The sequence below is a fragment of the Mustela nigripes genome, chromosome X, assembly GCF_022355385.1.
Source record: "Mustela nigripes isolate SB6536 chromosome X, MUSNIG.SB6536, whole genome shotgun sequence".
NCBI classification, from domain to species: domain Eukaryota; kingdom Metazoa; phylum Chordata; class Mammalia; order Carnivora; family Mustelidae; genus Mustela; species Mustela nigripes.
The window spans coordinates 15,102,969-15,129,331 of NC_081575.1; the positions used below are offsets into that span (position 1 = coordinate 15,102,969).

The window sequence follows — 26,363 nt, forward strand, 5'->3', positions numbered from 1 at the left end:
GTACAACGGAAGAGTGCTCCAGCACCACTCTCAACTGGATATGCAAACATTCTTACTTGGAACGCTTTTTTTTTTTTTAAAGACTTTATTATTTTTTTAAGTAATCTCTACACCCAACATGGGGCTCCAACTCACAACCTTGAGATGAAGAGTCACAGGCTTTCCGACTGAGCCAGCCACGTACCCCTCTTACTTGGAATCCTTAAGATGGTCTTTGCTATTAGAAAAAGGAAGTTGTCACCTTTTTCTTGTTTGTTTGGGGCAGCAGCTGAAGAGTCAGTCAACCATGTCACTTGCCCATTCCCCAAAATTGTACAGAAAGAACCCATCTGCTAATTCTACACCCCTCACCCCCAAACTAGCATCTCACAAGATTATCAACGAGGAGTGTAGATGAACCCCCCAGACAACACACAGGGCCAGCCACCCTAACTTTGCATGCTAATTTTTAATTCCAAGAGCAAAATGCCAAGTGAGTCAAAGAAATGCTTTGCAAGTCAACTTTTTGCAAGTGAGATGGGACTTAAGTCCAGGCTTAAGCAGGAGTTGATCTGGGTGGGGAGTGACTGGTGTATGCTGGCAGGGCAGGGGTCTCTCAGAGGCAGGAGACCTTGCTTCCCTCTTTATTACTGTGGGGAAATGAATTTCAGCTTCATCCAAGAGAGCTTCGGAATCTGCAAGGAAGTGTTATTAGATTTTACCAGGCTGCGGAAGATGCCAACCTTCTTGGAATCATTTCTTCTTTTTCCCCAAATAGCATATTAAGAGTTCAATCCTGATGGTACATATTATCTTTGAGCGCAGATGAATCTTTCCAGCAGCAGCCAAGAGAAGCGCACACTTGTATAATTACACATCACAAGCGCTAGGACCAGCCCCCACCCTGAATTTCTCCAACCAGCACCTAAAAAAGAACATGGCTTTTGAAGGTAAATAACTCTGAAAGAAACTGTATTAGCCAAGTATCTTTTCTCTCACTAAATCTAGGAAACATATGTACCACATTGGGAAAAAACGTAGTCTCGAGACAGTTACTGTATTACACTGCCAAGGTCACACATTCACTCATGCAAGATCTGTGGTCTTTATTTACACAGCAGATGGGAGGAAAAAGATCCAAGAGTCACATTGGCGTTAACCCTCAATAAGTAGTATGATGGGGAGACCTTGTCCCTGACACTGAAAGAGCTAAGGGGAAGGTTTCATTGTTTGTGCAAGCCAGGTGGGCCCCTGGGGGTGGCTGGGAGGGGTCACCAGGGTCCAGCTTAACACCTGCGGGGGGGGGGGGGCGCGATGCCAGAGTCCCCAGCCTCAAAGTGAGGGCAGAAAGAAACTCCGGGAACCGCAACTAAGAAATGCTCTTGGCACGGAACTTAGTCGAGGCCCAGTCTGGAACGGGGCAGTCTGCTAACTAATTTCCAATACGTTCATTCTCAGGTTTCTCAACAACTCCATTTGGAATTACTTTTTTTTTTTTTTAAAACGGAGGTATCAAAAATTCCAAGCAAAAGAACTTCATTCACCAGAGCCTTCCCAAACCTTCTCAGCTTCCTTCTAGACTCTGAGGATGCAGGCAATGCCTAGCCTCAACTTCCTCAATGGGTCTTGCCCACCCTGTCTTCATTCTGCCTTTGGCAGAGGCAGGAGTGCGGCTGGCCAGGGTCTGGATTAAGGCTAGAAAGCTGCCGGCCGTTCCTCGTATCTCCTCTGTTCACTGGGCAAATTGGGACCATGGCCCCCCCCCAGGGTCAGTCTTGGTTTGAAAACCCCTGCTGGTAGAAGGTAAGGGGACTGATTTCTAAGTAGGAGGGTTAGTACAGGGAAGGTGGGAGAGGCAGGCAGGGGTCCGCTACGGTTCTCATCCCTGAACCGCTCTTTTCACGGTTCCCTGTGTTGGTGAGTCACTAAAGTGTGAAAACTCCCACCACAGGACGTAGGTGCCAAAGAAGAGAAGATCGGATTTTAAGGGGAACAGCAACGTTCTTGGCTCGATGCTCTTTAGTGATGGAAAGGAAAAAGGACACTGCCATCTCTAGACTCTGGATTCACAGTAGAAAATCATGAGCAGGTTTGGGAATAGGAGTTCTCTTCTTCGGACTGAGGTTCAATAGAAGAACACATTTCTTCGCTCTGGCGACTGGCTTTCTGGAAAACAGGATAAGCACGATGAGGAAGCAGCCATCTGAATCCCGACCCCACCGCTGCCTCGTTGTGTGACCTTACGCGAGTTCCCTAGTCTCTCTGAGCCCCACATTCTCACCTGTTAAATGAGGCCGCTAATACCCCTCCCAAGATTCTGGAAAGGAGCAAGTGAATTAAACACACGGAAAGCCCTTCAAACAGGGCCTGGCACATATACGCTCAACCAATGTTAGCTACTATTTTATTAAAGAGGCAGGGTCTTCAGGGCACCTGGGTGGCTCAGTTGGTTAAGCCTCCAACACTTGGTTTCGGCTCAGGTCCTGATTTTGGGGTTGGGAGAGGAAGCCCAGTGCTTATAGGGAGTCTGCTTGAGATTCTCTCTCTCCCTCTCCTGCTGCCCCTTCCCCCAACATGTACACGGGCTATCTCTTTCTCTCTCTCAAATAAATAAAATCTTTATATAGACTTAAAAAAGAGGCACTGTCATTTTATGTAGTAGAGTAGAATTGGCATCGTAGGGAAGACCAAGGACTTGGAGGTCAGAGAAAGTGGACTCTGGTACTCACTGACCTTGACGTTGGGCTAATTATTTAACCTCCCTAAACCTCAATTTTCCTGTCCTGTGAATCATGATAAATATAGCACCTACCTCATAGGTAGCTACTGGTTCTTCTTTTGCTTCACATCAGTGAATCTTACTGTTCTCATCTCAAATGACCTTTTACTTCCTTCTACCCCAGCCAGCCATTCCTACGGCAGGACGCTAGACTCTGTCATTGCCCAAACACGTGGCACGTGTTTTCAATTTCAAACATCTACTCTCCACCTCCCACCTCCCATGTCATTGGCATATTTAGTCTTAGCGCTACCTGTTTCCATAACCTAATCCTCCAGTCCTACAACCTCCACTACCCCTTTGGCTCAGGTCACGATCCCAGGCTCCTGGGATGGAGCCCCACGTCAGGCTCCCTGCTTGGCAGGGAAGCGTGCTTCTCCCTTTCCTGTTTTCCTGCTTGTGTTCTGCGTCTCACGGTCTCTGCCTCTCTGTCAAATAAATAAATAAATAAATAAATAAAACCTTTAATTTAAAAAAGGGGGCTCTGATATTTGCCTTCTATCTGTATGATAATGGGAATGATCAAACAAAGATGAAGAGATCAAATGATGACTGGCGAGGATGAGGATAGCCCCATGGGGAAGGTCACCGAGACCAGAGAAGGACCACGTGGCAGCACGGACATTGTCTGGGAGGAGGGAACACGGTAACATTGAACGGGTCCAAAAGGAGAATGAGGACACAGGTGCACGTCGATTGGCAGGTGTGTTTGTGGGGAGTCAGAAGAGTCCTAATCAGATGACCTCTGTTTTCTCCATCAACTCTGCGGCAAGAGCATCAGCTGAGGGTGCGAATCTGGGGTTGAAAAGTGGGCAAGTATGGCAGTCGTCAGTTTCCTGAGGGCCCAGCTGAAGTTTGAGGTCAGGAGTCGCAATTACAAACAGCTGGGCGGGGTGATCTTCCCAAGGGCTGTTTGGTTGACGTGAGGCACAGAAGGGAGCCAGCAAGGTTCATGCGGGATGGAGGCTTTGGCAGATGAAGGCAGTGGTTGCGGGGTGGGGGAGAGGTGTGGAGAAAAGTTGCTCTGGGAGGTTTAGGAAGGTTAAGTAACTTGCCTCGGCTAGCAGGAGGGGACTGGGCCCATATCGGAGGGGGACGAGGAGACTCGACCTTCCTTCCTTTGACCAATCTCTCAGATGACCTCTGGTGCCTCACACAGGAGATCTTTCAGAACTACTAATTCCTACTGAAAGTCATCCAGTTCACTCTGGATCCAGTTCACTGGTTATCCAGTTCACTGATAAAGACTCATAAAAAATATACAAATAATCGGGCGCCTGGGTGGCTCAGTGGGTTAAGCCGCTGCCTTCGGCTCAGGTCATGATCTCGGGGTCCTGGGATCAAGTCCCGCATCGGGCTCTTTGCTCGGCAGGGAGCCTGCTTCCTTCTCTCTCTCTGCCTGCCTCTCAGTGTACTTGTAATTTCTCTCTGTCAAATAAATAAATAAAATCTTTAAAAAAAATATACAAATAATCAAACGTCTAGAGGCAATGGAGCTCTGTGCCAAATCTACCAGAAGTGAGAACACGGAATCTGTGCCTTTCCCAAGCTCTCCCGTGGTGCTCACCATCAGCCAAGATCTGGAAACTTGAAGAGTAGGGGCTTTGCTGGGGCGCCTAGAAGTGGCTGCTTTCCCAGTCCCCGTGCCCTGCTGCCTCCCTCTGCCCAAGGCCACAGGGGCCGGACAGCTGACTTGGGACAGTTGGCATAACCAAGTACCCACTCCCCATCTCCCCTCAACTGCTCTCTGCTCCATAAATCCATCCCCTTGACCTTCGCCCAAGGTACTGTTGTTCATGTGCCCGCTTTCCCAGCATTCCCTCCCCTTATTCTAGGACAGTGTCCCGGCCACAGATAGTCAGGGAACCCATAGGCAGTGAAACGATCTTACTCTCACTGCGGTACACTTGATTGAACTTGGAATTGTTTTTTAGGATTTATGTGTATTGTCATTTATGACTGAAGATGGCTTTAAGATGGAGAGCAAAGAAGCAGCCACCTGCTGCTGTGTGATCTTAGGGCAAGTCCTGTCACCTGTTTGAAACTCTGTCTTCTCATCTACAAAATGAGAATATTCATTCAAACATTATTCCCCGAAGACCTGTTGTGTAAGACACCAAAGATAGGCACATACACAATTCACCAGGGCACTGTGGGCACGGAGCAGGACGGCGGGTGTGGGATCTGGCCCACAGGCCACACCCATACGTGTTGTTGCTGCTATTTTTGGCCTAGGAACAATTTTAGACATCAAGTTTTCAGTAATTCTAAGGCTTAACATTGAAAAACGTACAACCTATTCACAAGTACTTAGAGGAGACTTTATAATCCTGACTTTCATTAATTAATTAATTAATTAATCTCAGGTAGAGATTGGTGTGAAGCATGACTCAGTCACGCTAAAGCTCTTGAACCAGCCCTAAATCCAACTCTTCTCTTGGCCATGGCCAATTAATCACCGATGGTGACTTATGGCTTGTCCGTTGGTCTGTCTTACCCAAGGGCTTCAAACAAAATAATCTGTACCGTGTCAAAGATGTATTTTTACTATTTCCTTCTTCAACGTTCTGTTGTTTCCAGCACTCTCTCAAATATGTATTCCCCTCTGTGCCGGGCTCTGTTGCAGATGCTGGGATGTGGGTACACACCTCTCAGTGCCCTGGCTCTTAAGAAGCTAACATTCTAGTGAGATCTACTACTATGGGCTCCTCACGCCCATAGCCCAGAGCAGCCTGAGGCATACAAGATACCCTCCTCCCCAACGTCACTTTTTTTTTTTTTTTTTTTTGACAGACAGAGATCACAAGTAGGCAGAGAGGCAGGCAGAGAGAGAGGGAGGAAGCAGGATCCCTGCCGAGCAGGAAGCCCGATGCGGGGCTTGATCCCAGGACCCTGAGACCATGACCTGAGCCGAAGGCAGAGGCTTTAACCCACTGAGCCATCCAGGCGCCCCTCCAATGTCACTTTTTGATGGCTTACTGCGTGCCAGTCTTACTCTGTGTTCTTGGTGGCTTACTTTTAATGGCATACTGTGGCTAATTAACAATGGAATATAGATCCTAAGCATTTACATGGGGGCACACTATCTTAATCCTCATTTTACAAATAAGCCAGCCGAGGAACGGAGAGGTTAAAGAAACGCGCCCAAGTTTCTGAGACTAGTACATCATGAACCCAGATTAGAACCACATTACCATTTGGAAGTTCCTACTAACACCACTTTCAAATTGAATGTGGAGCCCAGAGTCCTGGCTTTTAGCCTCAGATGGTATTTTCCTGGGCTGCGGAGTTCCGGGGTGGCCCTCTGTGCTGGGCTGAAAACTCAACATCTGGGGCAAGCAAACTAATCTGCATGAATTCGTTCATTTCGCTGAGTCATCTGGGTTAAATCCTGCCCAGGTAAAAACTCCATAGAGCTGCTCAGATTGCAAAATGAGAAAATGGTTAAAAAAAAAAAATAAAAAAAAAAAAGGTCAAGACATTTTGCAAGGCACCAAGTACATGGGCTCTTTGAGACTAAGATGAAACAAACTGCAACTATGAAAATACTAAGTAATAGAAATCGGGGTCATACCAGTTGAAGAGCCTGGTTTTCACACTATGAGCTTCTCCTCAAGTTGTGTTCCCAAGCTATAGGGACAAAGTATCAAAGGTAGAACCCCACACCCACTTGCACTTGCAAAGCTGGCATTGCCGGGTCCACCATCTGGGGGAAAATAAGTTTTCTTTTCTAGAAAGGAGGATTCGAAATCTCCAGGGACTCCAAATGCCTGACCCTCAGTTTATTTCTAAAGATTATTTATTTCTTTATTTGAGAGAAAGAGAGAGCGGGAATGAGCAGGGGCAGGGGTAGAGAGGGAGAAGCAGACTCCCCGCTGAGCAAGGAGGCCGATGCGGGACTCGATCTCAGGACCCTGGATTGACTGAGCCACCACCCAGGTGCCCCCCACCCCTCAGCTGATAGACACGGGGCATATTTCCTCTCATCAGATGTTACAAAAACAGAGAAGTTTCTGGTTTTAAGGTACCTTGGGGTCTCATTCCTATCTCGTTCCCAGGCAGCATTCCTGACTTCCCCAACAGATCCTAGACCATCCAGCCCATGAATACAACTAATGTCAGTGTTAGTAGGAGAGCGTGAAGTTCTCGGTAGTCAGACTTGGTGATAAACATTTCAGAATGTGTCTAGAAGTTTCAGAAATAGGATCACGCCTGCTTCATAATTTTGCCATAATGTGCCTGGCGTATAGTAGATGTTCACTAAATATTTGCTGCATCGGGTTTGAACTGTATAGTCATTATGTTTGGGAGGTGAGGATTTGAGCCATCTGTGTTCTAACCAACTGTTGAAACAGGGCTCTGCTGTGTGTATGCACAGACATATATGGAAACACGGCTGGCCTAAGTTTTCCTCTGAATCCAGTAGGAACAGATTTTTGAGAAAGAGTACAGGGGTGGGAATTGTCATGGGCTTCCCAAGCATGACATTTTTATGATTTACTCTTGAAGCCCATTCCGAATCAAACTCTGGAAATGACAAGAGTGGTATTTTAATGGGAAGTTTGTTTTTGACATTAGGCTGGAACACGGTGCCTGACTTCAGTAGGCTACGCTGAACAGGCCCTTTATGTACTATATATTTAGTTCCGCATAAAGGCAACTTCTAGCAATTTCTTTCAGGCATGGAACACTACAACTACAGACACGTGTGAAAATTCGTGCAGAGTTCGGAATGCCAGAGGATGCGGACTTGGCCCCGTGAAACCATCAAATATATATTATTACAAATATTTCATAGGAAAAGCAAATTTTGTAGATTGGGTTGTTCTGTTGGTGAAAGTGTACTTCAGGCCAGTTGTCCCTCAGCCTTTTACAAAGAAGGGAGTCTTGTTTTTTGGGTAGGCATTTGGCATCTAGTAAGCGATGATTAAACATTGGTTGGGTAAGTGAGTGAATGAAGAAGTGAATGAGCCTTAAGGGGGTGGGGGTTAGTTCAGCGGGAGGGGTGGTGCCAGGGCACAGGCGCCCGAGGGAGACTGAGCAGGAGGGGCCCAGGGCACAGGCATGAGCCACAGCCAGCCAGGCACGGTGGCGTCTCCAGGCACCCATGGGACCGCCTCTATGGTGGCTTTGAATTTTAATGCTTGGAGCAGATGGCTGGTATAGATTGCCCTTGTTTCTGCCCAGGAAATAGTCATCACGGCCAGTTGCCAACCTGTCTAGAGGATAGAGTTTGAGCCTGTAGGTATGTCAGAGAATTCTGTTTCCCAAGCAGATTATTTGGTGGCTGATGGTGAGGTGGAGGCAGGATCCTAGGATTTTAGGCAACAGCCTAAATCCTTTTTCTAGACTAAGTCCAAGTCCACAGACTGGGGTGACTATTCGGGGCCAACTAACCCTGAATCATTAGTCTACGGAACACTGCAGCAGAACATTCCATCCCTCCGAAGCCCCATGTCTGAAGAGGCAGCGATTAGCCTTGGCACCCCACCTCGTGGCCAACTCGCTCTTGACGACAGCCAATCGAAGGCGGTCCTCCGAGTATCTGGAGGCAATTTCCTTACCGTGGGCTGAGCTGGGAGGCAAGTCGCAGAGCGATCCGGGGCCTCCGGCTACCTGGGCAGAGCTGTAGTCCTCCCACACGGCAGATTCCTGAGGATGGGCGAGGTGTTGGTCTTGCTGGAGGAGACTTAGAAAGGGCTCATATTTCCCATCGGGCTGGGGTTCTAGAACCATGTGCTCGCTGGAGTAGGCGTGAGAGTAGCCAGGCTCTGAGCAGCTGGGGCTGCCCAGGAAGGGGTACTGCCATGGCTCGTCAGACGGATCAGAGGGGCTCCCCGCCAGGGGCACTGGGTACTGATCCGGCATCGGGACACTGGGCCCATTCAAGCTGCAGTTGGTGGCACCATAAGCAAAAGATGCTTCTGACTCTGGCTTTGTCCACTGGGAAGAGAAACGCCACTGATTTGGAGGCATGTCACTATCTGGGAAGGAAAGATTTATAAGACATGTTAGGGGCTTATTGTTTTCGAAATGGAAATAGCAGCATTTTTTCTGGTTACTACAGACTCTTTTTTAATGTGAAGAAAATGTAGAAAAAGTAAAAAAAAAAAAAAAAAAAAAAGAGAGAGAGAGAGAGAGAAAGACCCCCCCAAAACAAAAAAGAAAACAAGCCCCTCTCTTGATTGCAATACCCAGAGACCACCATTGTCTCCCTTTAGGCATACTTCTTTCTGGGATTTGCTTCTATTTAGGTCCACATGGTTTTTTTTTTTTTTTTTTTTTAAGATTTTATTTATTTATTTGACGGAGAGAGATCACAAGTAGGCAGAGAGGCAGGCAGAGAGAGAGAGGGAAGCAGGCTCCCCGCCAAGCAGAGCCTGATGTGGGACTCGATCCCCGGACCCTGAGATCATGACCTGAGCCGAAGGCAGCGGCTTAACCACTGAGCCACCCAGGTGCCCCGGTCCACATGGTTTTCACATCACATAGGATTTTTAAGGCTGCTTTGGCGTCATTAAAATATCACAAATATCCGCCCACGGCAACGAGTAGAGCCCGCAGCAGCACAGTGTTTAGTTAAATTAACAAGACTGTGATGAACATCTTTGCACCCATGTCCAACAAGCCCCTCAAGGAAACTTCTATAAGTAAAATCGCTTGATTAAAAAGGTGATTTGGAAAGGAAGGAAGGAAAGAAGGGAGGGAAAGAAAAGGAAAGGTGTTTGTGTTTGGTTGTTGCTGGTTGGTTTGATTTTATAGCTCGTGGTTTGAATACACCAACTAGAACTTTATAAAGGGTTTAATGCTTGGCCATGTATAAGTCTAGGGGTCAAAACCCCATTTTCTAGAGGGACCAGGGACATGGACCAAATTAGCAAAGCAGATTAGTCAGGGTAAGGAAGTGAGTGCTTTGACCTCTTCCTGCAAAAGCAAAATGCTCGAGGTCAAAGTAGTGACTCAGTTTCTTCTTGCAAGGTTCTTGCGCACTAGCAAGGGGGCATGGAGTCTCTTCTGGTCTCAGAGATACTATTCTCATTGTGCCTAGGGTAGCAGCTGAAACCGAGTTTTCAAAAAGTCTAGGGCAGCTCGTGACATGGATGGATGTTTTCCCCATTCGCAACACCCACTCAGGCAAGAAGGGAGGGGGGACGGAGCGCTGGCAGATGGTGCTTAAAGCCTAGAGCCTCTCATCTATGGAAGATAATGAAGGGGGGCGTGGGCGTGGAGACAAAGGAAGACTGGAGGGCTGGAGAGACTGTCTGGTTCCCTTCCCCCCACCCTCCACCCCACGTGCGCCTCTCCCAGCTCCCCCAGTGTTCCACTTCCCTTGATTTCGTACAAGATAAACGCATCTTGAGTGATCTGCAGTGACACTGAAGCACCTCCCCCCCCCACACACACCTGCCCTCCCATCATAGCTTGTCGTGTAATCCAGATGAGAGCAAAAGAAGTCCTAACCTATGTGACATGGACATTCTACCCAGCGTTTCACATCACTCGCAATGAGTAAGGAGCGATGGTTGGCCTCTCTTGATGAAACCAAGGGCAGAGAAACATCTTAAGATTTGTTCTTTGGTGATGAATGCTACTTTTGAAAATTGGTATCTGCAGAGCGGTAGCCATGCAGGCCACTGTGCAGCACAAAATGAGCGGTTAAGCTGACTTAGTATAATCACTAGGCATGCTTCACGTTGAGTGAGATAACTGTGCATGCTCTGAGCACAAGTTAGAAACAATGTGTAGCCCCACATGCGGGCAGTTGCCATCCAAACTGGCCTTACAGATCTCAGATATACGACCTAGAGGCCGAATGCTTGAAATGGACAAGGCAGGGTGCCAGTGGCTTTTGAATATTTAACTGCTTCCTTTCCAGAATTTTCTTTTTTCTTTTCTGTTTTTTAAGCCTTCCAGAATTTTCCGATCAAAACGTTCAGGGGAGTGGGTGGTGTGCCACTGTCCAAGGTTCCACTTGTCACTGCGTGCACCAGAGCACAGCTGGGATGGCGACAGGAAGGAGGCAGCGTCTCACATCCCAAGTTCACAGCAACCGCATGGTGGGCCTTGGATGACTTGAGGAAAGTCATTTTTCCAGAGGAGACTTGGATGTTGGTGCCTTATGGAGTGGAGGCCCTGAATTTTGGGTGGGGGGGGCACTTTTCCCGGCAGCTGTGCTCCCCTACCCTGTGAACCGTGAAAGCATTCTAAGCCACAGCCCTGACTGGCCCAAGGTGGCTGCAGCCGCTGCTAGAAGTGACCTTGGAGACACTTTCTTATCCAAGGTCCCCCCGCTCTTAGTTACCTCCAGAGAAAAGAGGGAGGGAGCCCCAGGGAAGACGGCTGCTTTATCAAACCCCAAACTACATGAATGAATGGAGACCAGTCCAGGAACATTTCAGTTCTGGGACACTCAGAGCAGCCTGGATTTTCCTTTCACGTGGAATAAAAAAGGCTTCCATCCCAAACGCTCCCAGCTCTGAGCATCTAGACCATGCCTCCCAGTCCCATCCTAGCCTCGAGAGAGGGTTGGGGAGGGGCGCCGGGGTAGCTCAGTGGGTTAAAGCCTCTGCTTTCGGCTCAGGTCACGATCTCAGGGTCTTGGGACAGGGAGCCTGCTTCCCCCTCTCTCTCTGCTGGCCTCTCTGTGTACTTGTGATCTCTCTCACTGTCAAATAAAATCTTTAAAAATAAAAAAAAAAAAAGAGAGAGAGAGAGTGCTGGGGAAGGGGAGAGTCCAGGGCTGAGCGTAAGAGCCCACAGCCACAGCAGCCCTTGAAGGCTGATGTGGAGGGTTGATGGCATGGAAGAGAATTTTCAGAAGCCACTGCTCAGTGTGTGCCCATTTCCAGGAAATGATACACCAGAGGTGGGTAAGAGCGATTGCAAATCCACAAGAATTTTGTTTACTGAGCACTTATCTTGGGCAGGCACTTGGCTCAGTGCTCTGCCCACCTGAGCTCACGTGATCCTCACAGCAACCCAGCTGACAAAATAAAGACTTGGAGTGGCTAAGGTGACTTGCCCAAGGCCACGCAATGCAGCCAGCAAACGCTCTGCCTGCCTGATTCCAAAACTCATGCCCTTAGCAGCTCTGTCTCCCCAGTATTGCAAAGAAGGCAGTGCGCGCGCCGCGTGCTCTCACACACTCCTGCGTCTGGACTGTTTCTGGGGGCAACTGATATGCACCCTTTGATCCAATCATTTCCCTTACAACGATTTAGGGATGTAATCAAGGATGTGTGCAAAAATGTAGCTATGAGGATATTCAAAAGGAGATTTGTAATATAGTGACAAATTGGTAATAATCTGATGTCCAAAAATTATAATAGATTTGGTACATCTATAAAAGATACCCTGGAGCCATTAAAATGATGTTGTAGGGGTGCCTGGGGGGACTCAGTCAGTTAAGCAGCTGCCTTCGGCTCAGATCATGATCTCTGTGTCCTGGGATATTTACATGTATATATACAAGTGTGTATATGTATATATATACACACACACATGACTTATGTACAAAATGATGTCATGGTACAAAACTTAGCATGTATGCATAAGCACCGGTGCTTCTGTCCTGAATGCTTGTCTTTGTTTTCTAATTTTCAAAAAAATAACAGTACTTTTGTGATTAAAACATTTTTTTAAATAAAAACTGAGGAAGCCCCTTGACTCATTAGATCAGAGTCACGGTTGTAAAAGACCAATCCGTAACGGCCAGCTTTCCTTCCACCCATCCTTCCTTCTCGTTCTCCTCCCCTTCCTCTTTCTCTGCCTTTAATACAAATCCTGCTTTATGATGAAGGGAAAACCTAGCACCCTGAGAACACTCCCTTCTTGCACCATGACAGTCCAACCTTCGGCTCGTCTGATCTGTGCGCACTGACTCTCCCTTCTCTGCCTTCCTGGCTAGTGGCACCGGCCTCTTATTCATTCACCCCAGAAACAAAGAGGATATTGTTTGTATTAGCTGAGGTTGAAACAACACCAGGGACAGAAGGACAGCTTACAGGACACGGTCCTGTGCCGGGGTGCTAGGGCGCCCTGCTGGGTCCCACTCCCTCCTTTATATCCTTTATATCCCGGGGTACCCAGGCGTTTGCTGATTATCCGGAGCCTTTTCCTGGGTGGAAATGAAGACGAAACACAGAACACGGGCAGTGTTTGAGAGTGGCTGAGCGCTCAGGATCGGAGTTGAACTGGCTAGCCTCAGTTTTCTTCCCAAGATAATGGGCACAATGGAAATTAAGCAATAGCTGGTGTGAGGATTCAATGAGCGCATCCATGTGGGAGCCCCCAGCAAAGCGCCCCGCACACAAGACGTGCTCCATAATTGTTACCCTTCGCGAAAGTCCTTCTAGCAGCCCTTTCCTGAGGCCGGAAGACCCTGTCCTCCGCCTTCTGAAGCTTCTCTGGTTACCTACTCTGAAATCCTCCATGTCCTTTTCAAAGGCAGATAATTCAAAAATGCCTTCAGCCTGCGTTTTCCAAAGTCCAGCCAGTGTGAAATATACCTAAGTAAATAAAAAAATAATTTGGATTTGGGGAAAACAGCCAGGAAATTCGATGGCATTTCCTAGCCACATGGGCCCCTGTATTTGGGCTCCACATATTTTGGCTTGACAGAGCGCCCTTAGAAAGTGGCCGAGTCGTAACGGGAGCCTGTGAATGGGGGCCTGTTCTGCTGGGCACACGGTTCAGCCAGGCCTGGGCGGCCTGGGGCTGGCCTGCTGGGACTGAGAGGCTGCTAACGGTCAGTAATGAAAGGCCACTTCATGGATTTCCCACCATGTCCGAAGCTGTGGGGCTCTCACAGAACCCGTCTTGTGGGAACCACTGGGGGACGGGTCTTCTTTCACGGGGCCTCCCGTGAGGCAAGAGAACTCACGAGCGATTGACTCTTAACCGTGCTGAGAGGCCTCGAGGAAGACAGGCCTTCCTCTACCCAGTCAGCTGGACCAAACTTTGCCCCACCTGCCCCGCACTCCGTGAGCAAGACATCTTCACCGTCAAGGGAGCCGGGAGATTTTCACAGGGTGAATGCAACCCGGAGACTAAGTGGAGAAGATGGCTGCCTGTCTGTTCGGCCTGGGAAGGTTGGCTTGGGCAAGAAGCAGGGCCACGTCCAAGTTCCCTTCACGCACAGGAACATCACAGAAGAGAATGAAATCAGAAGGCATAGGAAACCATATGGCCGCCACATGGCAGAAGCCCCTAGAAAATGCGTTAGGTGTCCAGGAGGGGCCTGTTGCTCTGCGATCTTAGTGCTTTGAATGCAGGCCCCCCTATCGCTCTAGCCACTCAAAAACACATCAAGATTTCCTACGACCACACAACCAGAACGAACACCTACATAGCACTATGTGCCAGTGGACATGCACGATCTCATGGACTCCTCCTATAGTTAAATAATACTCCGCTATAGAGAGCAGGCAGTGGAGGTATGGACAGAGGAAGGGGTGTGCCCTGAGATCACGTCGTTAATCAATGGTGGAGCTGGTTCTAAAGCCACCCGCCCCACTCTCCTCAGTGACTCCATCTACAGCAGACATCTGAATCACGATTTCATTCATTCAGACGATATTTACTGCGCACCTTCCATGTGTCTTGGGAAGTAGCAATTAACGCAGAGGCCCTGCAGGTGATTCAGAGTTTAGACGATGGGAGGAGACAAGAAAGAAAACACGTAAATGGATAATATACTAAAATAAAATAAAATAAAATAAAATAAAAATAGTGTAAGAAGACAGAGGGTGATGGGGGGAGGGTGTTTCTGTTTTTTGAACAGATTGTGCAGAGAAGGCCTGGCTGGAGAGGTGACATTCCGATGGAGAGCTGAATGGAGAAAAGGGGAAAGTCATGCAGTTATCTAGGGAAAGAGCATTTCAGGGAAAGGGATGGGGAGCTCCAAAGATCCTGCGGCAGGACTGTACTTGGCATGTTCTACAAATAGTAGGAGACTAGACTGGATGAGATGAGGAGGGGGTGGCTGGATATGAAATCAGAATGAAAACAGGGCCCCATGCAAGACTTTGGATTTGATTCCGGGTGAGACAGGAAGCTACTGGAAGGTTCTGAACAGAAGAGATACAGGATGAGACTTTCCTTTTAGTGATACCATTCTGACTATCTTGAGAACAGACAGAAGGGGAGCAAAGATGCAAGCAAGGAGACCAGTCAGGAAGCTACTATAAAAATCCAGGGGTGAGGGCAACTGGGTGGCTCAGAGGGTTAAAGCTGCTGCCTTCGGCTCAGGTCATGATCTCAGGGTCCTGGGATCGAGCCCGGAGTTGGGCTCTCTGCTCAGCAGGAAGGCTGCTTCCCCCTCTTTCTCTCTGTCTGCCTCTCTGCCTACTTGTGATCTCTGTCAAATAAATAAATAAAATCTTAAAAAATATCCAGGGGTGAGATGGCAGCTTCCTGGACCAACATGATAGCAGCAGAGGGGGCAGGCATGGTCAGAGCATGGGTATATTTTGAAGGTAAAACTGACAGAATTTTTCAAAGGACTGAGCATGGCGTAGGGGACGAAGAGAGGAGTTAACCATGACTCCCAGTTAACCGGAAGGATGCAGCTGCCATGTATTGAGATGGGGAGACAGTGGACAGAACAGGTCAAGGAGCGTAAGAGCTCAATCTGAGCCTCGCTGTTGGTGATTCCTAGTAGACATGTGAAGGGATCAAATACGCAGCTGGATAGACAGGACTGAAATGCAGTCTGGGCTGAAGGTAATGCATTTGGAATGGATACAGATGGTACTTAAGACCAAGAGAGAGAAGAGATCCCTTAGGGAGTGAGTGTGGATAGAGAAATTGTCTGCAACCCGAACACTGGGGTCTCCAAATATTTAGAAGCCGAAGAGAAGAGGGCATCCAGTCAAGAAGACTGAAGAGTAGTAACCTGGAGGGAAGGAGGAAAACCAAGAGAATGTGATGTTACGAGATCCAAGTGAGGGAGGTATTTCTTTTTTTTTTCTTTTAAGATTTTACTTATTTATTTGAGAGACAAAGCAAGAGAGAGCATGAGAGAATAGAAGGTCAGAGGGAGAAGCAGACTCCCTGCAGAGCTGGGATCCCGATGCAGGACTCAATCCCAGGACTCTGGGATCATGACCCGAGCCGAAGGCAGCCACTTAACCCACTGAGCCATGCAGGTGCCCAAGGGAGGCATTTCTAAGAGGGAGGAGCCACTCACTGCAGCCAATGTTGCCGACGGATCAAAAAACAAGATGGAGACGGGGAAAGACCATTTGGCAACTGGAGGTCACTGGCTAACCTCAATGAGAGTGGTTAAAGAGTCATAAGGACGAAAGCCTGAGTGGAGTGAGTTCCAAAGACCAAGAGAGGAAGAGGACAGAGTGCGCGTGGGTGCCATTTTTGAGTCTCACTACCAAATGGGGCAAGAGGCCAAGAGTTGGTTTTATTTCAGGCTGGGGTTTATCAGGCAAGCGGGACAGAGGATGTGAGGGACTATAGGTAGATGGCACTTACAAGGGAGCAATTATAATGAATCCAAGCCAGTGTGTTCAGAACTCAGTGAAAGCCACATAACCAAAGTCCATGCCTGTGAAGAGCTTGGGATTCTGAATCTTCCAAGGAGCAGATTAGATCCTCCGAAACCCACTTATCCCGTTTATCAGCTGTTACTACACGTTAATTCCCCCACATGACTCAGTCAGTCGTTGCTGCTCCTGCTCTGAAGTACTCACTACCCTCTTGGACATCACCCCCCACCCTCCAGCCACCCCCATTGTGCCCGTTGCAACTGCAAGCTCTACATCATTTCCTTTAGTGGCCGCTGCTACCACGCCACCTTCCATGTGTTTGCTCAACTCACAAGAGTCTCAGAAAATCATGTCACCTAACGGGAAAAATAATTTCTAAGACACAAGTAAATTCTACAAAGGCGAATATATCGGATATACACACCAACTCCCCATTCAGGCCCAAAGAGTGAAGCTGGAGAGATGGCTCCTGAAAAGAGGTAAGATCATCCCCCACAGGCAGATGCCCCCCACTTGGCATCTTTGTATAAAGCGAACACCCATTTGGAGGCATGTACATACTCCGGTGGCAGCCGGGCATTCAACACGGGTGCTGGGCAACTACAACCGAGAGTTCTTGAAATCAACCAGACCCCGGTCTATTGCACATTTCAAAATGGTGGACGGACTCCCATCCATCTCGCAGGGTGACTTCTCCATGAGGCACAGCAGGTTCAGTACCTAGGGCCCACGGATACTTTTAGGAGCCCATGAAATGTTCTAACATCTTTTAAAATTAGAAGAAAAATGAATATAACAAAACAATGAATACATAAAAAGAATCCAGCCTGAATTAAAGTTGTTTTTATACCACTGCAGTCACAATGTGTCTTTTTTCATAATTGTACTGAGGAAGAGGCCCAGAAGGGTCTAGGGTCTATGAAAGTCCTACTACAGCCCTGCCAGCTTAATTTTATAGTTTTATGCAACCCTGGGTATTGTGATGAGCACTCCTGGACTCATCTTTCTTGAAATAATTGTTTGGAGATGGAAGAATGCTTATTTATTCATTTATTTTAGAGAGAGAGAGTGTGCACAAGTGGAGCAGGGCAGAGGGAGAGCGAGAGAGTCTTAAGCCAACTCCCCGCAGGGCACAGAGCCTGACTTGGGGCTCGTTCTCACGACCCCGAGATCATAATCTGAGCCAAAACGAGGAGTGGGACACTTAACCAACTGAACTACCTAGGTGCCCCGAGAATGCTTATTCTTTATTTTTAAATTACCAAACAGTGTGTGCAGTTGACGTCCTAATGCTATTAAGGGCGGGGAGAGAGGTGCTCCCCGAGACTCTTCATGGACCCCTCTGGAGCCCCACCCTCGCTCACTAGGTCATCTGCTATTAGTTGAAGGGAGGCTGGGTGCACCTACAGGGGACATGTGGTAGCAATCATGTCCAGTTGTAGCAATCATAATAATACATAACAAAGGCTGGGACACCTGGGTGGCTCAGTCAGTTAAGCATCTTCAACTCAGGTCATGATCCTGGGGTCCTGAGATCGAGCCTCCCATCGGGCTCGTGCAGGTGGGGAGCCTGCTTTGCCCCCTGCCTGCCGCTCCCCCTGCTCATGCTTGCATACTCTCTCTCTCAATCTCTGACAAATAAATACATAAATAAAGATCTTTTAAATAAATAAATAAATGACGAAGGCTGATAATAGCAAACAGTCATGGCTCTCTTATTATGTACTAAGCAGTGAACCCAGCATTGAACGCAATTAAGGATATCATGAAACAGGTGACCTAGTTGGATTATGGTGTTGATTTTCACACTAAACCTCCAAGAAATGAGTGCAGTTTCTCACTCACAGTGTGACTTGCCTTCCCAAATACACACACGTCTCAGCGCATCAAAGGCAGGGGAGAATTGGTCTTTCTGTGGTAGCCTTGACCGAGAATTCCAGCCTCCTCCCTCCCAACATGCTCACCATTCCTCAGCATCACGTCTGGGCTCTGGGTTGAGGGGCTCAAGCCCTCGGGGCTCCTGACATTGCGCAGAGCTCTGGAGAAGTGCTCATCCACCACACTGCCGATGTCCCCTTGGAAATAGGTGAAGAGGACACACCGGGGATTCCACTCTGTCTTTATAGGTCTCTGCAGCTGAATACCAGTCTTCTCCATCTCTTCCATGGTGAGCAACACAGGTAGGCGAGGGACAGCTGCGGATCAAACACAAAACGTCACTGGCACAATTTTTTCCAAGGGGCTTGGCTGTGGTTGGGATGAGAGGCACTTTGGGGGCACTGCCGTGCGATGCGGTGCTGGCCTGGGGACCAGGTGTGGAGCCTTGTCTGACCCGCATTCCAGAACAGGACAGAGCTCTACAAAGCGCCGAAGGGACTCTCAAGAGCCACACGGGAGAATTACGTGGCCACTCAGGTAGAAGAACAGTGGGATGATTAAAAAAAAAAAAAAAAAGGCCATTGAAGACAAAAGAGCAACTTGCCTTTTGGGGAAATGCCTTTCTCCTCTAAAACCAAATGAGCCAAGATTGACCCAGAACTGCATGTAGATGCCCCTGGACAAAGGCCTGCAACCCCCCCCCCCCCCCCCGCGCCTACCCGCCCCCCACTCTGAGAACTTGACTAAGCAATCCAGTGGGTACTTCACTTTTCATAATAAACACTGCTCTCCATGCCATCCTGACCTTTTGCGGGCGAGAGAATAAAACCCATCAAATTCCCGCACTCATTTGTTGGCTAACCCCCTCCCACCACCCCGCCCCACACTAAAAACGGGCAATGGCCAACGACACCAGTCCTCAGGCCTCCAGACAGATTCTGAACCAAATTCAGATCTCAAAGACATTCTCTGTGCTAACATATAGGGCGATATTGGTGAAAAGTTCCTGAACGATTGTCAGATCGCCAACCCCACTGACTGCCACAGCCTCCGCATCTAGAACAGTGCCTGAGACAGAGTGGATGCACGACAGCTGTCTGCCCAGTTGCCTTAAACTTGGCTTCCAACACAGAACCCTAACAGCAGGCTCCTTTGGAGCAGAGTGGGCATTCAAGAGGAGTAGCCTGACCAGAGGTTTCTTTACCTTTGGCCATCCAACCAGACTTGGCAGTGTGCTCTGGCTTAAGGCACCCTAATTCATTCTTGGGAATCTAATGCAACTGTTTAGAGGTTCATAGTCTCTGTTCCTCTCTAGGTCTTGAGGGTGGGGGCCATTTCTTATTCACTTCTCTACCCCTAGCACCTAGCATAAGTCGGTCAGTAAACAATGGCTGAATGCCCGAGTTCCGTGTCATGCAGAGAAAGCACAATGCAAGGTTTTCCCCAGCTGTGTGATTCTGGGGGAAACACGTAGCCTCTCTGGGATTCAGATTCCTCTTGGGTAAAATTAGGAGGTTGGAGAAAGATGAATTCTGCAGCTCAGTCTTTCATGGTCCTGCTAGAAACGTCGGGAAGGAATCTGGCAGCGAGCAGAGGACCCTTCAGAAAAGGTCTCCTTTCAGACTCATTCTGGCCCCAGCCATAGCTGGGTTCTGCTGCTGTCCAGAGAAGCTTCTGCTGAGCACATCACCCTGTTTCCCCTAGTTGACAGCCATGCTAAGCATAACCAGGCACTACCTGAAAAACAAATCCACTGTATCCTTATTCCGAAAAGCATGCAAACAACAACTCTGTTGGGCAGGTTCTTATCAAGTGAAACACATGCTTATTATACGGCCCAGAAATGCTGCTTTTAGGCATATACAACCAAGAGAAACAAAAACATATGTCCCCACAAAGCCTCATTACGTGTGGTTCCCAGCAGCTATTTAAAATAGCCAAAAAAGTGGAAGCAAGCCAAATGCCCATCATCTAGAAGATGAATACACTAGCTATGACATTGTCATATAATAGACTGTCAGTCAGCAATAAAAAGGAACAAACTACCAATCTACACAAAAGCAGGGAGAAATCACAAAGACATTATGTTGGATCGTGGGGTGGGGGAAGCCACACACAAAAGACCACATATTACAGGATTCCACTTACGTGGGACAAGCACAAATCCTGTGGGGACAGAGATCAGAACAGTGGCTGGCTGTGGGGTGGAGATGGGGAAGGGGCGTGAGGAACTCCCCGCGGTGTTGGAAATGCCCTACACCTTGAGGAGGGTGAAGGTTATACATGAATGGACACCTCTGTCCAAACTCATCAAGTTGTACGCTCAAGATCTGTGCATTTCACAGAAGGTAAGTGATTCCCCGATGTGAAAAAAACAACATACACACACGCTATATATTCTGATTTTTGGAGCTGTAGAAATAAAAGCAAAGGTGTTATCCTTGAACACAGTCAAAAATCTGCATAACTACGTATACCCTACTGTTGACCGACAACATAAATAGTCATTTGACAGATATTTTGTCTGTCTATGTTTTATACATTGTATTCTTACAACAACGCAAGCTAGAGAAAAGAAACGCAAAGAAAATCCTAAGGTAGAAAACATGCATTTACAGCACGACAGTGTAAAAAAATTCACATAAGTGGACCCATGTAGTTCAAACGTCCGGTCAACCGTACTTTATAATATCACTTAAGAGCGGACTTTACTGTAGCACAGTCCTCCAACTTGCAAAAAGACTAGGACTAAATTATTCCAGCTTTTAAAAAGAAAGGGTAATTATGCGAGGTGATGGGCTGCTAATTATCACCATAATGGCAACCATGTTACAATATATAAATTTATCAAATTAGCATGTAACACCTTAAATTTACACAGTCGAATGTCAAATCTATTTCCCAAACATAGTCAAAACAGAAAAAAGAAAGTGGGGGTGTTACAAATTATAAAGTCATGATAAATGTTGGAGCCAGCCTTTCTCCTACGGCTATGGTTTATAAAATCCCGCCTGTGTGCCAGAAGCTCTATGCATATTTTTCCCAATCTTTACAACTGTCAACCCAGATACTATTATCCCCATTTTAGAGAGGAGCAAATCGGGGACCAGAAAGTTAAATGAACTTCCCAAGCCTCACAGCTAGGGCTCTCTGGCTTCGATGTCTGTCCCTTCCCTGCCATTGCTGTCTACCCGGTGGGATTCCAAGAAGCCCTCTATGACCTTCAATGTCCCCATGTATCAAATGTGAAGGCTTGACTTCTGATCTCTAGGGAACCCTGCACCAGCCCATAAGCCAGCCATCAGGCTTGTGGTTGGTTTTCTTCAGGGAAAGCAGACAGAACACCCGTTCAGGCTCAGCACCTCTGTCAGACTCATGGTTTTACTCCTAGAGATGCCAGTGGCCAGTGCTGCAGGCTCAGGCTTGAAATGGCTTGCAAATCTATCTTGGTGGAGTCTCCCTGAAGCTACAAGGAAAGCAGCCGGCCGGACCCTTGGGACATCAGGGCCATGGAGCATGCCCTAGCCTCCTTGGGTAAGGACAACAGAGACCAGGCCACTGGCCACAGCCAGGAAAGGTTAGAGGGGGTGAAAGTCAGAGGCAATGTCTTATCCCCATCCCCTTCAGGGATCAGACCTTAGGCAACCGGGATCCTGATTAGGGTACAAATGCTACCTCTCCCCAAACACAAACACACACCTCCCAAAGGAGAACCATGGCTTACTTCTCTGGATCTTGCTCACAAGCAATTCTCCAGGCTGCACTGAGACCTCAGCGGAGAGGATATGTCTCTCGGGGATCCTGAGATTCTGAGAACCGTTATTGGCTACAGCCTTTGCAGAAGTGCGTCTCCCCGCACCTCTGCAGAAACGTGGACAGTTCCATCCCCAAGTGAGCCTTCTGCGAGGGGGCTCGCAATGCAGGTGTGAATTGGCTGGGGTCTGGCTTAGGAGAAGGGGTGCTGCAAAGCTGGAACGAGGGGAGGGGGGAGATAGCCGCGAGGCAGAGCAGGGGTGGGAGGGAGACTTTCCGGGAGAAAGTGATCATGTCCCAGTCCCTGGCTGATAGGGAAAGCCTCTTGGCACACAAAACCCTCAGGTCAAGGTTTGCCAGTTGCCAGCTGTGCAGTTAGAATAGCACAATTCCACGAGTGCCCCGCAGCTTGCAACCTTTCCCCAACGCGCAAACATTAAGGACACCTAGCACTCCGATTCGACCTCAAAATGATGCCCCAACTTCTGCACAAATATTCTAACATGGAATCCGGTGTCAGCAGTCTGGCCTCAACTCTACCACAGTCTGCCTGCAAGGACACGGTGACCGCCTCGGGCGTGGGGTGGGGTGTGGGAGAGGTGGCCACAGCGATCACTTGGAACGAAAGCCCCAAGGGGACCAGATTGTATCTCGGTGAGCAAAGCATCCCCTTGCCCTGATTCCTGCCCAGCTGACTCCCAATCCCTCCCCGGCCCCCCAGAAATAGCCAGTTTCTCCTACCTTAATTCCCGACCATCGATGGAGACAGCAAGATGCGACAGCTGAGCAAAAGTGAGTAGTGATAATCGGAGTTGCCTGGACCCCCTAGGAGCAGCTCAGTGCTTACGGAACTAGGGCTGGGGATTTTGTACCCTCCCCTCGCTACTTTCTACCCTTCCAGCCTGGACTATAGGAGGCATTTCCTGCTGGCTATCTATTAAGAATGCAGAAAATGCGCTCCAACAAGCCATTCGGGTTGGGCACCTGGAGGAATGAGGAAAATAGGTAGCTCTTTTTTATTTCTTTCTTTTGCATTAAAAAAAAAAAGCACTTAGTGATATTGTCTCTTAAAGTAGGCAGTCAGTTGTTTGCCAGGAACCACACACAGAGTCAATAACGTCTGAAACATCGGTTATGGGACCAGCCTCAGATTGATGACACCTTTACTCTCTCGGGAACCGGGCCAGTCTGGCTAATCACAACTTTCTCCCTCTCTCCCCAGGGGAAGAGAAGGGGATCCCGGACTCCTACAATTCTGGACGTGTCGCGGGCTTCCGTGGGCGCCAGAGGGAGAGTGTGCATCTCTGAATCTGGGACAGAATGAAGCAGTTCAGGGATCACAGCTGGGAGGCTTGGAGCAGGAGGTCCTGACGCTCACCTTGAAAAATCTTCCAGATGACCTCAGGCCGTCTGAGACCCTGGAGCCGTTCTTTGCTTCATTCGTCTCTCCGTTTCAACAACAGTTCCCGAACTTTTAGGAAACATCTACTGTGGGCCCGGCACTGTTCTGGGAGTTCTGTTCTATAGTGAGTGAAACAGACCAAGCCTCTGCCTTCGCGGAAGAAACGTGCACACCGCTTATATGCCTGGGCGGTCGGGGTATGTACAGGTCAGATGGTAGGTACAACAAAGAGAAACTGACCGGGAAAATGAGGCAGGGAAGGGGAACATACAGGACCCCCGAGAAAGGCCTTTCTGACAGCGTGACATTTGAGCAAATCTTGTTGATATCTGCTTTCCTGGTAGCCAAAGGAATACCAAAAGCAGGCGGGGGCGCGCACTTGGTCTGTTCTCAGAAGGGCGAGGAGGCCAACACGGCCAAAGAGGAGGGAGGGAGGGACGGGTCTCACGGGCCCTGCTGAGACTTTTTAATTTTAAGATTTTATTTATTTATTTGACAGAGATCACAAGTAGACAGAGAGGCAGGCAGAGATGGGGAAGCAGGCTCCCCGCTGAGCAGAGAGCCCGATGCGGGGCTCGATCCCAGGACCCTGGGATCATGACCTGAGCCGAAAGCAGAGGCTTTAACCCACTGAGCCACCCAGGCGCCCCTCTGCTGAGACTTCTGATTTTTGCTCGCGGTGAAAAGGAAACCCACCGGAGGGTCTGGAGAAACCCATCAACAAATCCCAGAAGGGCTACCTTCAAAATGCATTCCAGCCTGTGCTTTCTCGCCACCTCCCCCAGGCTCACCTGAGTCTGGGCGCCTAACAGGGCTCCCTGCTTCAGTCCATTCACCTCAAGACAGCGCCAGGGATCGTTTTAGAAGACGCAGAGAATCCAGTCATTCCCAACAACTTCTCTTCCCACGTCTGGGCTACAAGGCCCCAAGGGAATGACCTGGCCCCCACTCCATCCGGACTGCACCAGCCTCCCCTTCACTCCTCCACTCCAGCCCCACAGGGCTCCTGGCCGTTCCTCGAATAGGGTCAACAACCTCCTGTCTTCCCCCTCCCATTTCCTCTCCCTGGGGTGCCCATCCCCCACACGCCCTCTCCTCGCATTTACATCTCCGCTGAGCCGGCTGGTCCCAGAGGCCTTCTCCAACTGTCCCACCCTAGTCAGCAGACTCCTGTAGTCCCCGCCCTATTACCCCACTTCCCGATTCTTCGCAGCACTTTTCACTGCTTGACGTCATCTTGTGTGTTTCTTTCTTTCCAGTGTGTCTCCCCTTCTAAAATAATGCCTGGTATACAGTAGAGGGCTGAGTAAACACTTGTTGAATGGAAAGAATGAATGAGTGGCCGGGGAGAGAAATTATTCAATCACACAATTAAACGTACACCGGCAAGGCTAGTAAGTCCGTGTCTGGTACTAGAAGAGACTCTGATAAGAAGCCCTGAGTTCATCAGGGAAGACTGGCTTCCCTGTGGGAATAATGCTGGGCCCGAGGCCTGAGAGGCTGAGAAAGGGTTAACCACACAAAGAGGGGAAATAGCTAGTGCAAAGGCCCTGTGGTGGGAGGGGCCTGGCAAATAGAGTGCTGGGGGAAAGGAAGCAGTGCTGGCGTTGGAGACAGCAGAGGGAGCACTATGTGAGAAATGAGCTAGAAAGTGAGCAGGGGCCAGAGCCAGCCAGGCTTTGCAGGCCATATCCAGGAATTTTGTCTTTCTCCTAAGAATAAAAAGAACCCACTAAAGGGCTTGCTGGAGTTCTGCATGGAGGGGGCGTGGGAAAGGGAAGGGGGAGGCAAGTGACCTAAGCAGATGTGTGCTGACGTCATCAGTCTGGTTGTGGTATACAGAAAGGATTGGGGGATCCAATCTCACCCTGGTCTAGGGGAGAGCTGAAGGGAGCAGCATTGGGCGTTGGGGAAGGAAGGGGGTGGATATAGAGAGAAGTTTCGGTGCTGAATCCGATCTAGGGGATGAGGGGTACCAAGGTTAATGCTGGTTTGAGGGTTGCATAACTTGATCGATTAGTGCGTCTTTCACCGAGCTATGAAACATTGTGAGAGAGTTCCTTCTTCAGGAGAGAGTGTTGATTTCAAGGCATCTTTGAGCCATCTAAGAAGACATGACAGCAGTCAGTGAGTGGAGAGAGAGGTCTGAGTTGGAGATCTAAATTCGGGGGCTGACAGTATATAGATGGCTATCAAAGCCTTGGGCTCTAACTCACCCAGGGAGTACAGAGAGTGAGCCATAAAGAACTAAGCTACTTTTAAAAATGAAGATAAAGAGAAACAAGACCAAGCCTTGTGTGACCACCACATTGACTGGCCAGGTAGACGGGGCGAGCCAGCAAACACTACTGAGAAGGAATGGCCAAGGAGGTGGCATAAAAGAGGGGAGGGCGTTAGTGTCCCCAAACCCAAAGAACAGGTTGCACGAGGGCAGAGCTGGTCACCTGCGTCCTTTGCTGCTGAGAATTGGGAGAACCTGGTGCCTGAAAATGTTCTGTTGGACTGAGTGGCATGGGGGTCACATGTGATCTTTTATTTTTTTAAAGATTTTATTTATTTATTTGACAGAGAGAGGTCACAAGCAGGCAGAGAGGCAGGCAGCGAGAGAGAAGGAAGCAGGCTCCCTGCTGAGCAGAAAGTCCGAAGCGGGGCTCGATCCCAGGACCCTGAGTCATGACCTGAGCCGAAGGCATCGGCTTAACCCACTGAGCCACCCAGGCGCCCCTCACACGTGATCTTAATGAGGGACGTGTGCTGGAGCGATGAGGCTGGAAGCAGATGCAAGTGCGGGGGGATGGGGAGCACAATGGGGAGGGTACTTTGCAGGACTTTGGAGGCAAAAAGGAGTAGAAAGATGGAGCAGAGTCTGGGGGTAGAGGAAGGAGCCCAATAGGTCTGTTGCTCTTTTTCCTTTTCTTAAAACATGTTTTTGAAGTAATCTCTGCACCCCAGTGTGGGCTCGAACTTACAACCCCAAGATCAAGAGATAAAGAGTCGCATGCTCCGCCCACTGAGCCAGCCAGGCACCTCTGTTGTTCCTTTTTCTTTTTTTTTCTTTTTTTTTTTAATATTT

General features: G+C 48.8%; 1 protein-coding gene across 2 annotated transcripts; it reads right to left on the reverse strand.

Moving 5' to 3' along the window:
* Positions 1-1,065: 1,065 nt before the first annotated feature.
* On the reverse strand, positions 1,066-24,472 carry VGLL1 (vestigial like family member 1). 2 transcript variants are annotated; one of them, XM_059386225.1, is made up of 4 exons: positions 24,082-24,472; positions 18,222-18,452; positions 8,323-8,742; positions 1,066-2,145 (listed from the first exon to the last, which is right to left on the reverse strand). In XM_059386225.1, the coding sequence occupies exons 2-4, from the start codon at positions 18,421-18,423 to the stop codon at positions 2,105-2,107; spliced, it is 663 nt and encodes a 220-aa protein (XP_059242208.1). In that variant the 5' UTR covers positions 18,424-18,452; positions 24,082-24,472; the 3' UTR covers positions 1,066-2,104. The 2 variants fall into 2 exon arrangements, with proteins under 2 accessions (XP_059242208.1, XP_059242207.1); XM_059386224.1 differs by lacking the exon at positions 24,082-24,472 and adding an exon at positions 22,630-22,797.
* Between the last annotated feature and the right edge of the window lie 1,891 nt (positions 24,473-26,363).

What these genes read in the sequence shown, in the direction of transcription:
- VGLL1 (XM_059386225.1), bottom strand. Translation starts at nt 18,423, where the DNA reads ATGGAAGAGATGGAGAAGACTGGTATTCAGCTGCAGAGACCTATAAAG. An exon ending in AGACGTGATGCTGAGGAATG is followed by an intron (nt 8,743 to 18,221) that starts GTGAGCATGTTG and finishes TTTCCTTCCCAG; the next exon opens with ATAGTGACATGCCTCCAAAT. An exon ending in GCCTCCCAGCTCAGCCCACG is followed by an intron (nt 2,146 to 8,322) that starts GTAAGGAAATTG and finishes CCTGTTTTCCAG; the next exon opens with AAAGCCAGTCGCCAGAGCGA.